This window comes from Eriocheir sinensis, chromosome 18, assembly GCF_024679095.1.
Source record: "Eriocheir sinensis breed Jianghai 21 chromosome 18, ASM2467909v1, whole genome shotgun sequence".
In the NCBI taxonomy this organism is placed as follows: Eukaryota; Metazoa; Arthropoda; class Malacostraca; order Decapoda; family Varunidae; genus Eriocheir; species Eriocheir sinensis.
The window spans coordinates 21398646-21414616 of NC_066526.1; the positions used below are offsets into that span (position 1 = coordinate 21398646).

The window sequence follows — 15971 nt, forward strand, 5'->3', positions numbered from 1 at the left end:
TGATGTTAACCAGAAAAACAGCTTAAACTCCAAGTAAACAAGATGGATATTCATACTTCGGTAATGTCTTCTAATATGGTACATTTTCTGCTTCATTTTGTTTCTGGTACACTGTGGTCTCGTCTAGTACATTTTTGAGCCATTCTGTTGCTATATGCTCTCATTTGATACATTTCCAGCTTCGTTTTGAGACAATCCATAAATCTTTCTTCTCGTCTGGTACGCTTTCTGGCACGTTCTGGTACTACTCTCAAGCTCGGTGTGACACTGGCAACCCTAAATGCAGCCAGTTTATCGCGAGCCCACGAGCTTGGTTATACGCAGTTCCTAGCTCTCCTCTTATGTATACAGTGGTGCTTTCCTTTTCCAGTCACATTTACCTGTTTTAATTACACGTGAGGGATGGTTAATTGTGCACCTTCGATAATCCCATAGAGAGAAAGGAGAATTTAGAAAGCAATATCACACACGGTTCCTTTCTGATCCAAGACTCGATTTTGGGGTAGAATTTTAACTATTGGTGATTTTTCCTTCCCCAACAAGTGAGTGAAGTGTTAAGTGAAGTGCTGAGTGAAGTGTCAAGTGAAGTGTGTTGATGGGGAGAGGTTGTACGTGTCTTTACCTGTCCTCTTACTTGTGATGTGATACGTATTTACGGTTTACCTGTTAAGAGTGATTTGCTAAGTAATATTTTTTTTTAAGGTGTGCCCGTTTGTGATTAGTTATTATTTAGTGTTGATGCTCGTGTCTGTACAGGTAGCCTAATTATTTTATGTGGAGTCTACCTGTTTTATTTTTCATATTTATATATTTCATTTTTCATATCTTTTTTTTATTTATCTCTGGCTCTAATCCCCCCCCTCCCCCCCTGGTGCCCCTTCGTGAATCTCTATTATTATAATAATAATAATAATAATAATCATAATAATAATAGTAATAATAGTAGTAGTAGTAGTAGTAGTAGCCTACCTGTTCTATCTTGTATATATATTTATTTATTTTTCATATCTGCTTGAGTCTATCATTTTTGTTCTCTGTGATGCCCTTTCATGAATCTATAATAATAACGATGACAATAATAATAATAATAATAATAATAATAATAATAATAATATAAAAATAATAATGATAATGATAATAGTAATAATGACAGTTGATTACTATTCCCTTTGCTATACGGTTAAGTTCAATAAGTGTCACCTGCTCAGAGTAAATGATTGCTCTAATGATAACTTTGTTTGCATGTGAGATTAATTAATTGCTTTTAGTTTCTTAATATGGCGGTGCATCTTCATCCTGGGCCATATATAATGTTCATCTTCATATTCCTCCTGCATGTCGTGTGGAACGCTTTTCGTGATTAAAAAGCTTTCTGACTAATAACAGGGAATTAATGTCATGTTAACAGCAATGCATCATACCTGCATTTTTTCTTCTTCACAGCTGAGTCGTGTTTAGATAGATATACAAATACAGACTATATATATGTATATATATATATATATATATATATATATATATATATATATATATATATATATATATATATATATATATATATATATATATATATATATATATATATATATATATAGATGTAGCTAGTTAGATAGATAGAGCTTGTTAGATAAATATAGCTTGATAGATATAGCCAGTTAGATAGATACAGCTAGTTAGATAGATATAGCTAGACAGATATAGCTAGTTAGATAAATATAGACAGATAGATATAGTTAGATAGATATAGACAGATGGGTTCACTGGACATGCTCTTAAACTTGGATTCTTATCAGTGTTTTGCCCTAGATGCTGATAATTATTGTAAAACGTTAGTGATAATAGCTTGTTTGTTACCCACACTCTACAAATAATATCATAAGAAGGCTTTAAAGTTTGGGGCATCTTTCACTACACTACATTGTAAATAATAAAGAAAAAGGTAAGTGCTGGAAATTAATTGTCATATATATGTTTTTTTTCTGTGCTGTGTTACTTTATATTTAGTGCTAGAAAGCTGTTTATGGTCACTGTTAATCGAGCTACAAATCTACAATCAATAGAAGTGGATAGAAATAGAGAAAAATAAGTGAGAATAAGAGGAAAAAAGTGGGTGGGGAAAGACAAATTGATAAGTGAATAGCTAAGGATTCATTCCATAATAAGAGTGTGTGTGTGTATGTGTGTGTGTGTGAGAGAGAGAGAGAGAGAGAGAGAGAGAGAGAGAGAGAGAGAGAGAGAGAGAGAGAGAGAGAGAGAGAGACTAAAAATGAAAAAAAATAAACACATGACATTAGGAAGGAAAGGACGACAAAGAAAGCCTTATCACCATTGCGTTACATCCTGTGCTTGAATCAGACGCAAAATACGGAGAAATGAACAGAAAAAAATAATAAATGCTGTTCTATATAAGAGGCTCACGTACCAAACCTCAACTAAACGATAAGAAAAGATAAAAAAATAACAGGGGAGTCGATATATTTACGTCACTATCTTGTGCATATTCAGACGCAAAAAAATGGAATGGGTAATAGATGGAGCTGAATACTCTTGGCCACGTATTATACTTGAGCTAGATAATAAAGAAAAACAAAATAAAAGAGAGCACGAAAGCCTTGACATCTAAATACGCCACTACCCTTCATTTACATCGTACGGAAATAGAAGAGTCATGGGATAGGCTAATAGTGCTGTCCATGTATTAAACCTCAGCTAAATAATAATAAAAAAGAGCAGGAAATCCTTGACAGCTTAATACGCCACTACCATGCATTTATATCATACGGAATCACAGGACAGTCATGGAATAAGCGAATACTGTTGGCAGTGCACTAAACCTCGGCTAAATAATAAAGAAAAACGAAGGAACAGAGAGCAGGAAAGCCATGACATATATTGAAAGCAGGAAAGCCTTGACATAAACACACCATTATCCTCCATTTATATCTACGAGAACATAGGATAGTCATGGAATAGGCTTGTGTTGGCCACGTATTAAATTTGAGCTAAATAATAAAGAAAAATAAAATGAAAGAGAGGAAAGCCTTGACACCTAGATATACCCCACTGTCCTCCATTTATATCATATGGAAACACTAAATGATTTATATAGATAATAAAGAAAAACGATACGTAAGAGAGCAGGAAAGCCTTGACATCTAAATACGCCATTATTCTGCATTTCTATCATACGTAAACATAAGTCATGGAATAGGCTACGATTTTATTGTATTTCCATGTTATTTAGGTTATTGCCAAGGAAATTGTTGTAAACAATATGCAAACACAAGTCATGGGATAGGATACGCACATGTGTTGTATTTCCATATTATTTAGTTACTGCTGAGGGAGACATAACACTGGCAACCTTGGGAGTGCAAAATGTTCGCTTCAGACCAAAAGACCTTGAGGGGATGAGTGAGCCAAGTGTGGAGAGAGAGAGAGAGAGAGAGAGAGAGAGAGAGAGAGAGAGTCATCCTGACTCTAGCCTTCCTCTCACTGAACAGTATAGCCCATCCACATTCTTCATATTGATTAACCTATCCCAGCATCTTTTCCATTAATTCTCCCCGTAGGTCTTGGTAGTTGTGCCATGCTTATTAATATAGAGGTGACAAACAGGCGGCCTTGATGCTTTCACTTACACTCGGTCACACACACACACACACACACAGGACGTAGAAGGTTAATTATTCTCTGTAGCCTCTCTCTTCACAACCCAAGAAATCGATTGATGCCATAATGTTACGTCTTGATAAAATGTCTCGGACTCGATATAGACGTTGATGAAATGATCTGTGTGTGTGTGTGTGTTGATGAAATAGTATGTGTGTGTGTACGTGTGTGTGTGTGTTGATGAAATGATCTGTGTGTGTGTGTGTGTGTGTGTGTGTGTTGATGAAATGATCTGTGTGTGTGTGTGTGTGTCTGTGTGTGTGTGTGTGTGTGTGTGTGTGTGACATCTTGCATCACCTGAGATTTTGGCAGAAGGCGCTGTCTCTGTGTGTGTGTGTGTGTGTGTGTGTGTGTGTCAAGACTGACTGTCCTAGTTTCTGATCTTTGGTCCGTGTTATTATTACCTTAGAGCCTCGTGAGAAATAAACATAGCAGTAATAATAGTAATATATACCATTAGTAGTGCATATATACGTAGGTTAAATATATACGTCTATGTATCAGTTATGTAACCAGACTCAACTCATGTCATCACCATAGCAGCAGTGATAGCAATATGTTAAAGTAAAAGTTGAGTACGGTACACATTCTCTATAGGTGCGCGCGGCTACTTTGCTCATCTCCGTCACATTACCCTTTGACTCTATATTGGGTATTTATTTATTTATTACAGCATTGGAAGCAGCTCAGGAAAAAAAAAAACAATGATAACTGAGAGGAAAAAGTCCGCTAATCACTACCCTTATGAAAGAGTCTACAGATGAGTGTCAGAGTGTGATGTATAGTGTAATTTTTAAAGCTAATTACTGACCCTTGCAATAAGTTATTAGTATTTTTCCTCCATCATTTTCCCTATTTTCCTTCGTTATCTATAATTTCCTCATATTTTCCTTAATTTGTTTTCTTCATTTTGCTCCTTCACGATTTTCTTTCAATTTTGACCCTGATGGCCATATAGATACCTTACATAACCATTTAGCCCATGTCATTGCCCCTTCGCCGTTGCCACGTATAACCAGCCATAGCAACGTGTCCTTATTGCTGGCTTACACAACTCAATATATCTAAATAGTCTATGTTATTGCTATGGTTTTGGTGGGATATCGTGTGTGCATGTGTTGAAGTCTTGAAACATATATTAGTATGTGTGTGTGTGTGTGTGTGTGTGTGAGAGAGAGAGAGAGAGAGAGAGAGAGAGAGAGAGAGAGAGAGAGAGAGAGAGAGAGAGAGAGAGATTTACATGGATTTACATAGATAATCAGACCACACAGACCCCCATGGTCCAGACTAGGTGGTCTGTCCTTAAACCTAAGTGATTCTACATTAATAAGATGGCTCCAAAACATTGCATTTCTACTCTAGTTAATATTAAGATCAAGGAAGTGACCGTCGAGCTTGTTTTTAAAGGAGAGAGAGAGAGAGAGAGAGAGAGAGAGAGAGAGAGAGAGAGAGAGAGAGAGAGAGAGAGAGAGAGAGAGAGAGAGAGAGGCCTTTCACCTCTGTATACAAGCAAACAAACATCAAAGACCAAACAGAATCGTGAATTACTATCCCTTGTAGACGAGAGAGAGAGAGAGAGAGAGAGAGAGAGAGAGAGAGAGACAGTGACCAGTATCTCGTCTTTTTTTTCTTTTTTTTTCTGAATGTGAATGACTTGACGTTCCGTGAGAGTGGTTTAATGATGGTGATTACAATGAAGGATGTGACTGCATGATGCTTGGCAAGATTATACGAACACCTGAATATTTAATCTATTTCTTTAAGTTTAAATGTAAAAGTATGTATATGTGACACTTCTATATGTATTTCCTGTTCCTTCTGTATTTGTTTTCCGTTTATCAGTTAGTTCAAGGTATTATTTTTATTATTATTTGTAGTAGTAGTAGCGGTAGTAGTAGTAATGGATGTCATGATAGTAGCTAGGTTGCATGTTTCTCATATTTCTAGTCTCCTTCTATATCTGGAATGCATGGGAAAGTATTGTTATTATCGGTCTGTCTGTATAGCTATATGTATGTAGTATTATAGTATTTATGTATGTATCTGTATATATGTATGTATGTAGGCTATGTCGTGCGAGGATGTGGTTATGTGTGTGTGTGTGCGTGTGTGTGTGTGAGGAAAGTGCCTGTCGAAATATATCTTGTTATCTCTGTGTCCTTGTTAATTCCTCTACTCTCTTATCTCGCGTCAGTCTCCGGAGCAACAAATAAGGGGAGAAGTGGATGATAAGGGTATTGACCTACACACACACACACACGCACACACACACACACACACACAGAATGAAAGAAAAAAGGAAAGGAAGGAAGGAAGGGAGGAAGGAAAGAGAGATGGGAGGAGGGAAGAAAGATAAATGAAGGAAGGAAGAAAGAAAGAATTAAAGGAAAGAAGGAGGGAAGAAAGGAAGGAAGGAAGAAAGAAAACGAATGAACGAAAGAATGAAGAAAAGAAAGAAAGAAATAAGTAAAGAAAGAACGGAAGAAAAGAAAAGAAAATGTAGCCTTGGGTAATTTATAGTCTGGCTGGCAGGAGAAAATGTCATTGATCTCCCAACTCTCATGCAAAACCTCATACTGCTATTTTGTGTTTGTAAGAGATTGGGGCCACGTTCTTATCTGTATTAGCCGTGGGATTTGGGACTTGCTGGAAAAGATGCAATATAACCTTCCTGTGGTGCTTGATTTATTGATTTATGTATTCGTGGAGGATTTTTTCTGTTTGACTTGTTTCAATCAATGGGTGCAATATATAACCTTCCTGTGGTGTTTTAAAAATAGGATGGGTTAGGTTAGGTTAGGGTAGGGTAGGGTAGGTTGGGGAGAAGGGGAGGAAGGGGCACAGAAATATATGATGCTGTGTGTACAAGAATAGGCTGGGTTAGGCTAGGATAGAGTAGGATAGATTAGGTTAGGTTAAGGTTGGATTGGTTAGGGGGAGGAGGGGAGGTGTGTGTAGGAATCAGGGATGCTGTGTCTTTTCTTATAATTATTTATTCATTTAGGTAGATCTTTTACTTTATTCTATTTATTTCTTGCTCCAGGGTTGAAGATGCACGCAGGATGAGCCACAGCCTGGAGGGTCGTGCTGTGGCGGTGGTCATCAGTGACATCACCACGCCGGCCATCTCAGCAGCCAGGCACAAGACACAGCAAGCACAGTAAGTCCTTATTATAATAGTACAGAGAATCTTCAAAATAAGTTTCGCTCTCCATTACTGGGTCACGATAAACTCCTCACCATGTATAGGTCTCCTCTTCTTATCACCATCATCACCATCTTCTACCTATTATCTAGTGAGAAAAGATTACTAAAGTGCTGTATGACAAGCTACTTGCTATTGTACTTTGGTGTAGTGAGAAAAAATAAATAACGTAATGCAGGGTAGGCAGTGGCTGAGTGGTTAGCGTGCGGGCACCGCATTCATCACGCCATGGACAGCGTCGATTCGAATCCCCATGCTACCACCTGGGATTTTTCAATCACTGCCGAGTGGCCAAAGACTACCCACATACTGTCCTGAAGACCGTCCATCAACCCAGACTTAGAAGAAACCGTCCAAGTGAATCAAAAATGAGTTCCGGGGGGCAGCATGAGCCCAGCATAACTGGCGCCACTATAAAAATTGCCTGCGCCATGACAGGCTTGGGCCAACCACCAGGCCCCTGAAGAAAGTCTACTGGCGCTATAGGTGGAGATGTAAAAAAAAATAATAATAATAATAATAAAAATACTCACTGCTTCACGTCGTCATCATCAGCTGCAGCCTATACTTATTACCTAGTGCATTATACTGAGGAAACATAAATAAAGTAATGCTGTTGAAAAGCAAAGGGTGTGATGAAGCAGAAGAGAAGATCAAAAGGAGGTGGAAGGACATATATTTCATCAGGGTGACATGTATTTCATCATATTGGGGTGAATCTATCTCTCTGTCTCTCCCCCTCAATATTATGGCACCACACCCATAACTCTAGGGAACTTTGATCATCATATTCACCACCCACATCCCTTCCCTTCCCTTTCCTACAGACTCGAGTCCTGTTCATATAGTCTTTACTGCCACTGTATTCAGCTATCTCCCCCCAATACTATGCCACCACAATCACAATAACTTGGAATCCATATGGGGCTTGAAGTCATTATGGAGATGTGTCATTTATATGGAGGCTTGGAATGGAGCCCTGCCCAGTGAATCTCAAAGCAGACTAGAAAGCCACTCCACGAGAGATGAGACTCAGTTTAGTTTGTCTTGGATTCAAACTTCTTCCCTGAGATTTGAAGTGTATAGTGACAGGGGCTTACTTAGCATTACATTATGATGCTTGCAGGACACTCAAGCCAGTATTAGGACACCAGTCTTGAATGAGTGTAACCCTGCACGATCCCCTTTAAATGTAGTGATTCTATATGCAGATTAAGTAGTAATATCTAGTGTGAATTTGGGTATATCCATAATATGAAGGTGTATGTGGTATTTTGAGGTGGTGGGGCCAAACTTCCTATACTTTTACCTTAGTTAGAAGCAAATTTATACCTTTATTTATTTTGGTGTATCCCCTTTGAACCATGTTATGAAGGTGAATATGGTGTTTTGAGGTGGTGGAGCTAAACTATCTCCACTTTTTTCTTAGTTAGAACCATACTCATATTTATACCATTCTTTTTATTTTATCCCAAGCTTTAAGTACATACCATTTTTATACACAGTCATAGCAGGAAGTGGCCACAGTTGTTGCAGTACCCAGTGTTGATTCCCAAGTGGATCACTGTTAGACTCCTCAGCATCAGTGCTCATGCTATTAAGCTTATCACCCATGAGTATGAATCATTATCACATCAACCTTCAGTCATCTTCTTTGTCTAATCAGCCATCACTTTTAACTAGGCCAGCTGTGATCTCATTCCATTGATAGGGGCCAGATGGTGTGATCCAGAAGTGCCTCCACCAAGAAAAGGCCTTGAAAGCTAAACACAATCAGGTTACACAATGACCATCATCCTTAAGGCCAACTTTGAACTACTAGCCTACCCCAGTAACATGAGAACAGATCAGATGATGCAACAGGGTATGACCTTTGCAGTGGCACCCCTTATCTTCCAAGGTCCTTCTTCCAGTAATCACTCTTCCATTGCCCTTGTGTGGGTGCCTGGGTCCTTTTATCTTCCCTTTTTCTCCTTCTTTTCTTCCTCTTTCCCTTTTGTTTATACGTATATGATTTTTTTTCCTCCTCCTTCTCCTCCTCTTCTTCCTCCTCCTCCTCCTCCTCCTCCTCCTCCTCCTCTTTCTATCATAAATGCCTGGGTTCATGTCTTGAAATTATGTGTTTTATTTGTTTGTTTGTTTTCGCTTGGCTCTTTTCATGCAACTGTTAGTCCTATCAAGTGTCAGTTAATGTCAGACACAATAATTTTCTGCTTTCAAGTCATCATAATGACCACACAGGACTGCTGTTGCATTAATGAGTAACAAATATTTGATCTTTTAATTATTTCAGCATCCTTTCACAGCTCACTTTCTTAACTATTATTATATGGACTCCAAGTCTCACATCGTGAATAGTATCTGAGTGGTCAGTGTATGTATTACCAACTTAGGGAAGAAATTAAAGTTGTAAAGAGTAGCCACACAACTATATAGACTATGAGCTCTTTGGGAGGATATGGAAAGGAAAATAATCATAGCAAAACGGACAAAGCAAGTCACTTAATACCCTTGATTAAGATAAACTCAGATAGTCTTTCTACTCATAAAATCACACATGGAAAAGTCTGTAATCAGTGTCCCCGCAGATCGGGGCAATACACTCAATTTATATGACACCAACACAGAAAAACAATCATAGCAAAACAGCTAAAGCAAGTCACTAACCCTTGAATATGATAAACTCAGATTATCTTTTAACTCATAAAATCACACCTGGAAAAGTATAATCAGTGTTCCCTGCAGATCATGACACCAACACAGAAAAGCAATCTTAGTAAAACAGGTAAATAAAGTCACTTACACTTCAATATGATAAACTCAGATTATCTTTCGACTCATAAAACCACTTGCAAAAAAGTCTGTAATCAGTGCTTCCTCACAGATCCGGAGAGAGCTGGGAAGCCAGTGACAGCCCCCAAGAAGCTTCAGTCCTCCAGCCCAGCCCACAAAGGGAGACACAACCCAGCAATGAGCACACACAGGAGCCAGCCAGTACCGCCACCTACCTCAGGGAAGGCGTACAGGAGGAGGAGGAGGTGAGGCAGGTTTATTAGGTTAGGGTAGGTTAGTTAATTCTCTTGATATTGAGATCAAGATTAACATACGTCTCAACATTAACATATGTCCTCTCATACCCTTTCATCTCTCTCCAAATATCCCTGAATAATGTTGTTCCACCATGCTAGTTGTCTCCCTACCCACCCCTGCCTCCCTAACATTCATCACCTTTATGTATTTGTGTTTTCCCTTTTATATGTCTGGCCACTGCTCATGGTGTTTCAGTGCTGTGGGTTGTTAAAGTATGACAGCACCCAGGTCATCTGTACGTACCCATTAGTGTCTCCTGTTTGCATGTCAGCTTCTTTTATATATTTGTTTCTCTGCTTCAGTGTATCAGCCTCACTTTGCATTTGAGTGGAGTTTTAAGGACATAAGGAGACTATAAAACTTGGCCTCTTGTTCTATTTTTCTTTTCTTGGATCAGCGCTTGGCGGGTCTTTTTGTTACTACTTTGTTTTAGTGCCCTTGAGCTGTCTCCCTTGCTGTGAAAATGTTTCAGTTGCATTGGCCTCAACTACATACCTACTCAGTTTGTTCCACTCATCTACCGTTCTAATTGTGAACCAGTTTTTGCCTATTTCTTTCCTGAACTAAAATTTGTCCAACTTATACCCATTACTGCGTGTTCTCACATAAGCTTTTAATATAAGCACTTCATTTAGATTGCCATTGTTAAGTGTGGGTGAGCCAGTATTCAAGTTCTGGTGAGTCGTGAGGGCAGGTAGTGACTCCACCTGAGGGTTACTGAATGGTTGGTGGTTTGCAGGAGGACTTCCACACGGAGCGGGTCCTCATCTCCCTCCTGGCGGGGGCCATGGCGGGAGCCGTGGCCAAGACCACCATCGCTCCGCTCGACAGGACCAAGATAAACTTCCAGGTCAGTGCGGCAGAACAGGAAGGAAATTAAAGGGTCGAAAACTCTTGCTAGTGTAATGGCTATTGAAATACAGAGATAGAATGTTTGAATGTGGTATATAATATAGATTAATATAGGGTCATTCAATTAAAGGGTTGAGAAAATCTTGCTTGTCTGATGGCAACTGAAATACAGAAATATTTAGAGTGTTTGTATGTGGTATTGGTTAATATAAAATCATTCCAGTATCAGTAGTACAAGTATAAAGTGTTGTAAGGGTAATTTTCCCCAGTTGCTATCATATTCTTGTGTCTAGTGTCTTGTATTTTTATAGTATCCATCCCCAATCCTGTTCATCTTGAATCTATTTGCCTGCCTACTTAATCAAGGTATATTTTGGTTCAGTTACCCTTGTATAATTAAGGCTGTTCAACCATCCTGACTGACTCCTTCCCCTGCAGGCCACCAAACAGAAGTTCTCAGCCCGCCACGCCTTCCTCTTTGCGCGGGAGTGTTACCAGAGGGAGGGGCTTCTCAGCTTGTGGCGAGGGAACTCAGCCACCATGGCGCGCATCGTCCCTTATGCAGCCATACAGTTTGCATCACACGAACAGTTCAAGAGAATACTCAGGGTTGATGCACAAGAGAATGAGTAAGTCAGTGGGTGTTTATGTGATTACCTTGTTGTGTTTACCACCCAGCTGTGTGTGTGAGAGAGGTAGTTCAAAGTAAAAAAAAAAGTATGAAAAATGCCTATGATATGAAGGTGTTTAATTGACCAGAAGAAGCAATGCATAAAAAGTGCTGTGTCTTGCTAAAGCTGTCACGTTTTTGCCATTTGAATTCTTTTGTTGGTAAAATGATCAAAACATTCCACTTGCAACAGAAAAATGAAGAAATCGCACCAGTATACAACACCTTGAGCCTCCAACTGAAACATATGCACAGATTTTTTTATTTTTTTTTTATTTTTTTTTTTTTTTATGGAAGAGAAAAGAAGTCAAGGTCAATAAATAAAGAAAACATAAAAGCCTGCTAATTACTGCTCCTGCCTGTGTAGTAACCCTTGTTTTTATCCATCTTCAGTGCCACAAAAGGAAATGGTTTGAGGACAATAAACAAAGAAAAAACAAAAAAGCCTGCTAATCGCTGCTGCTCCCTGTGTACTAACCCTTGTTTTTATTCATCTTCAGGGGCCACACTTACCTAAGGTTCGTGGCGGGCTCCATGGCCGGTGTTACCTCACAGTTCCTCACCTACCCGCTGGATGTGGCCCGCGCACGCATGGCCGTTACACACAGGGACACCTACCGCTCACTCAAGCAGGTCAGGGGATGAATCTTGCCTTGGGATTCTTTTGGCTTGCGCTCAGAAACAAATAAGTAACTGGCAATTTTACACCAATGGGGAACTTATGCCAGGAGCAATCAGAATAATTATTTCATATCTATTTGTCATCAAGTAGTGCAAAAGTTACCATGACGTGTACTCAATCAACAGTGAATAATTTTATGGACTTTGGTTGTGAATATTTTTTAACTGTAATGTGTTAATGTGTGGTCAGTAAACTATCTCTCTTATCCATCAATTTATCACCACAAAGATGTCATTGTGTATCTGTCTTTCCGCAGGTTTTCATCAAAATCCTGAAGAACGAAGGCCCCCTCACCCTGTACAGAGGCCTGGCGCCCACGCTGCTTGGCGTCATCCCCTACGCAGGAACCAGCTTTGGGATTTATGAGACCCTCAAGCGACGCCATGCTGGTAGGTGACATGAGGGGAGGGAAGGAGCGAAAGCAAATGTGTTCAAAGCTTATTAACTCATGCCATGCACACACATAAAAGTTTACGTTCACCTATTTATTCCCTGTGCTGCACAGTTATTCTTTCTTTCCAATTTACTCTGCATATTCTTATTCAGGAATTGGAGTACCTTTCTTTCTTTCCTCTTTTCTCCATATCTTATTATTATTATTCAGGAAGTGGAGTACTATTTATTTATTTATTTCTAATTTTTTCCATATATTGTTGTTGTTATTATTCAGGAAGTGGGGTGTTGGTCAGGATAATTATTTCCACACTTCTGAGCCTTCAACTCCCATGCAGAATATTCTCACCGGGACAAGCCCAACCCCCTGGAGAGGATGATGTTCGGAGCGGTGGCGGGCTTGGTGGGCCAGTCCTCCTCCTACCCGCTGGACATCGTGAGGCGGCGCATGCAGACCGCCACCGTTACCGGCAACGGCAACCACTATAAGACCATCCTCGGCACCCTCCTCAGAGTGTACAGGTAACATGACTGATCTTGTTTCACTAACCTTCGAAGTTGATGTACATTGTAGTGGTTTGTTGTTTTCATAGTTGCATGCTGTGATTTATAGGTATGAAAAGTAGCTTTGCTAACTATTATTTTGACAGGAAAGTTTTTCATACAATTACATTTTCTCAAAGCATTTAATCTTTCATATCCCATAGATTTTATCAACTTATGAAGTGTAAAAATAAAACTTAAACCCTATTAATTTCAAATAGTTCTCCATAATGTGTCAAGCATTTGGACAAACCAGTTCACACGTGGAAGAGTTGGATCCTACCATAAGCCACTTTGCCTATGGATCAGGAATTATGTTTTTTGGTTCCTTGTTCCTTATTTATTTAAATACACCTGAGTTATGTGCAGACCATTCTAAGTAGTACTCAACTCAGGAAAATATCATGACATGAGTCATGATGGGAAGCTCCTAACCATTATGTTTGTGGCACAGGGAGGAAGGGGTGTGCCATGGCCTGTACAAGGGCCTCTCCATGAACTGGATCAAGGGGCCCATTGCTGTGGGCATCAGCTTCTCCACGTTTGACACGCTCAAGATCTTCCTGGAACAGATCATGCTGTCCAGATAGCAGACCTCCCTGCCCCGTGTCTGTGTGTGGCCAGAGAACCACGTGTATTAGTCCTGGAAGTGCATTTGTTTCACTGTTAACTTGAAATACTATATATATATCAGAAGTTTATATGAAGAACAGATAGCGCTATAGAGTGTACATAGGATAAAGTATAGCATATATTTATGAGAGAAGGAGTCGGTTAAAAGCATGAAGCTGAGTATTCATTCACCACATAGTAAGCTGTGTAAGTAAGTGAAAACTGTGCACATGTCACAGAAAGAATAAGCCACTAAACTGTAGCTTAGTATGGATTAAGGAGTATTACATGTGGTGGCCAGTCACCACCAGCGTATTCCCAGTGAAGCTTTTAAACACAGGTCACACTGCCTTTATGGGTGGCTGTGAAGGGGTCAGAGTAGCATCTCATAGCTACCCCTGTCTACTAGTCGGATCACCAGGAACACGGAATACCACTGCCTCCCTCCTCTTGCCTTCCTCAGAGTAGGTTACGTGGGTCAATAGTACAAGAGAACACAGGATTTCACTTAGTTTTCAGGCCCTGCCATCACTACAGAGGACCCAGACGTTGTATTCCATCCCTTGTTCACCCTTCTGTGTCCCCTTCCCTTTCCCAGGTCAGTCACTACCTCCCTCACAATAGTTTTCCTGATACAAGGTTTATTTTATTTGCTTGGGAAGAAAGGTGATACGTTTTAACCTTTTAATCTTGAAGTTAAACACTGCTTCTCTGCCTCACACTTGTCATTGCTGATCCTTACTGTATCCTCTTGCTCTCCCTAGTCAGTCCCCACCCCCTTCCTTCCTTGGGTTTTGCTGCTCCATCCATTATTTTGCTAGCTGGGAAAGGAAAGTTGGACATTTTCACCACAATGAGGTTTGGGTTATACAATTTTCCTGCCTCATGCACTATCCTCAACCCTTCATTTACCCCAGAGCAGTCAATACCTCCTTCCAACACACTAGTGGCTTTTCCATATCCCTCCATTATTTTTTTTATGTACAGGAAGGTTGTACATTTTATCATTATGATGTTTAGGTGTCATTTTTCTGCCTCGGTCATGCCATCCTCAACCCCATGCCTACCCCATAGCAGTCACTACCTCCTTCCAACACACAAGTGACTTTTCCATATCCCTCCATTATTTTGTTTCGTAAAGGAAGGTTGTAAGTTATTATCATAATGATGTTTGGGTTCTGCCATTCTTCTGCTTCATTCATGTCATCCTCAACCCCTTGCCTACCCAAGAGCAGTCACTACCTCCTTCCCTCCCACTACTGGCTTTTCTGTATCCAACCTTTATTTTGTTTTGTAAAGGAAGGTCATACATTCGCACTACAAGGAGGTCAGGACTGCACCACTTTCCTGCCTCACAAATCCTCACATCAGTTGTCCCCTTCCTACCCCGCTGTACCCCAGAGTCCCCTTCCTTGCGCACAATGGGTAACCTGATGCATCCAGTTCCCCCTGCAGGTGATAGGAGTGTATAAAGTCAATGCAACAAGCTAATGCAATGCTTCTATAGTGTCATTTAGAGAGGAGTAACTGTAGTCGGGTCAGTTGTTGGTGGCCCTTGCCACCCCAGCCGGTGCTCTCCGCCACACAAGGAGTCTCTCAGTTACTTAGTCATGTACGCTTTGTTTGGTGGCGGAGAGTTGGTGTACTTGTGTGAATAGCGGCGGCTGCCATTCCTGCAGTAGTGCAATAGTGTGTGGAGTAAGGTCAGGTGTTATTAAAGTCAGAGCAGCTGTTTTAATCTCCAAAGGCTGGGACTGATTGTTACTTCTCTCTTACATTATGGAAAGGACTCGGGACAGGCCAGCCAAGCCCTGAGTGAGGGTGCGGCTGTGCTGTCTGAGTGTGTCCAGCACCGAGGGCCTGCCCCTGGTGCTGAAGCCACTGCCTTGTGCACCGCTTCCTTGGCCAGACCTGTGGCTCAGAGGCTTCAGGAGAGTGGCACTGTGATGCTTGCTGCGCCTCTGTGTCACGAGGCTGAGCCCGCCTTCTCTTGGTTTAGGGTGTATATTTTTATTTGAATTCCTATATATATAAAAGGAGAGATATACATACATTGCTTTGTCTTGATGTACAGAAGTAGAGGAATGAGTTTCAGATACTTCATTTTTTAATTAGTTGGATTCATTTTAAATATGAGGTTTTGTAAATGCTTCTATCAACTTGAAAATAATATATATATATATATATATATATATATATATATATATATATATATATATATATATATATATATATATATATATATATATATA

General features: G+C 39.9%; 1 protein-coding gene across 2 annotated transcripts; it reads left to right on the forward strand.

Annotated features, from left to right (window-relative positions):
* The first annotated feature begins 271 nt into the window (after positions 1–271).
* Positions 272–15889, forward strand: LOC127000437 (mitochondrial coenzyme A transporter SLC25A42-like). Of its 2 annotated transcripts, none has more exons than XM_050864160.1 (9): positions 272–343; positions 6716–6832; positions 9762–9915; positions 10707–10817; positions 11258–11448; positions 11990–12122; positions 12428–12560; positions 12903–13086; positions 13562–15889. In XM_050864160.1, coding segments are annotated over exons 1-9 (1161 nt in total). In that variant the 5' UTR covers positions 272–341; the 3' UTR covers positions 13698–15889. The 2 variants fall into 2 exon arrangements, with proteins under 2 accessions (XP_050720117.1, XP_050720118.1); XM_050864161.1 differs by having other exon boundaries at positions 282–542.
* Positions 15890–15971: the final 82 nt, after the last annotated feature.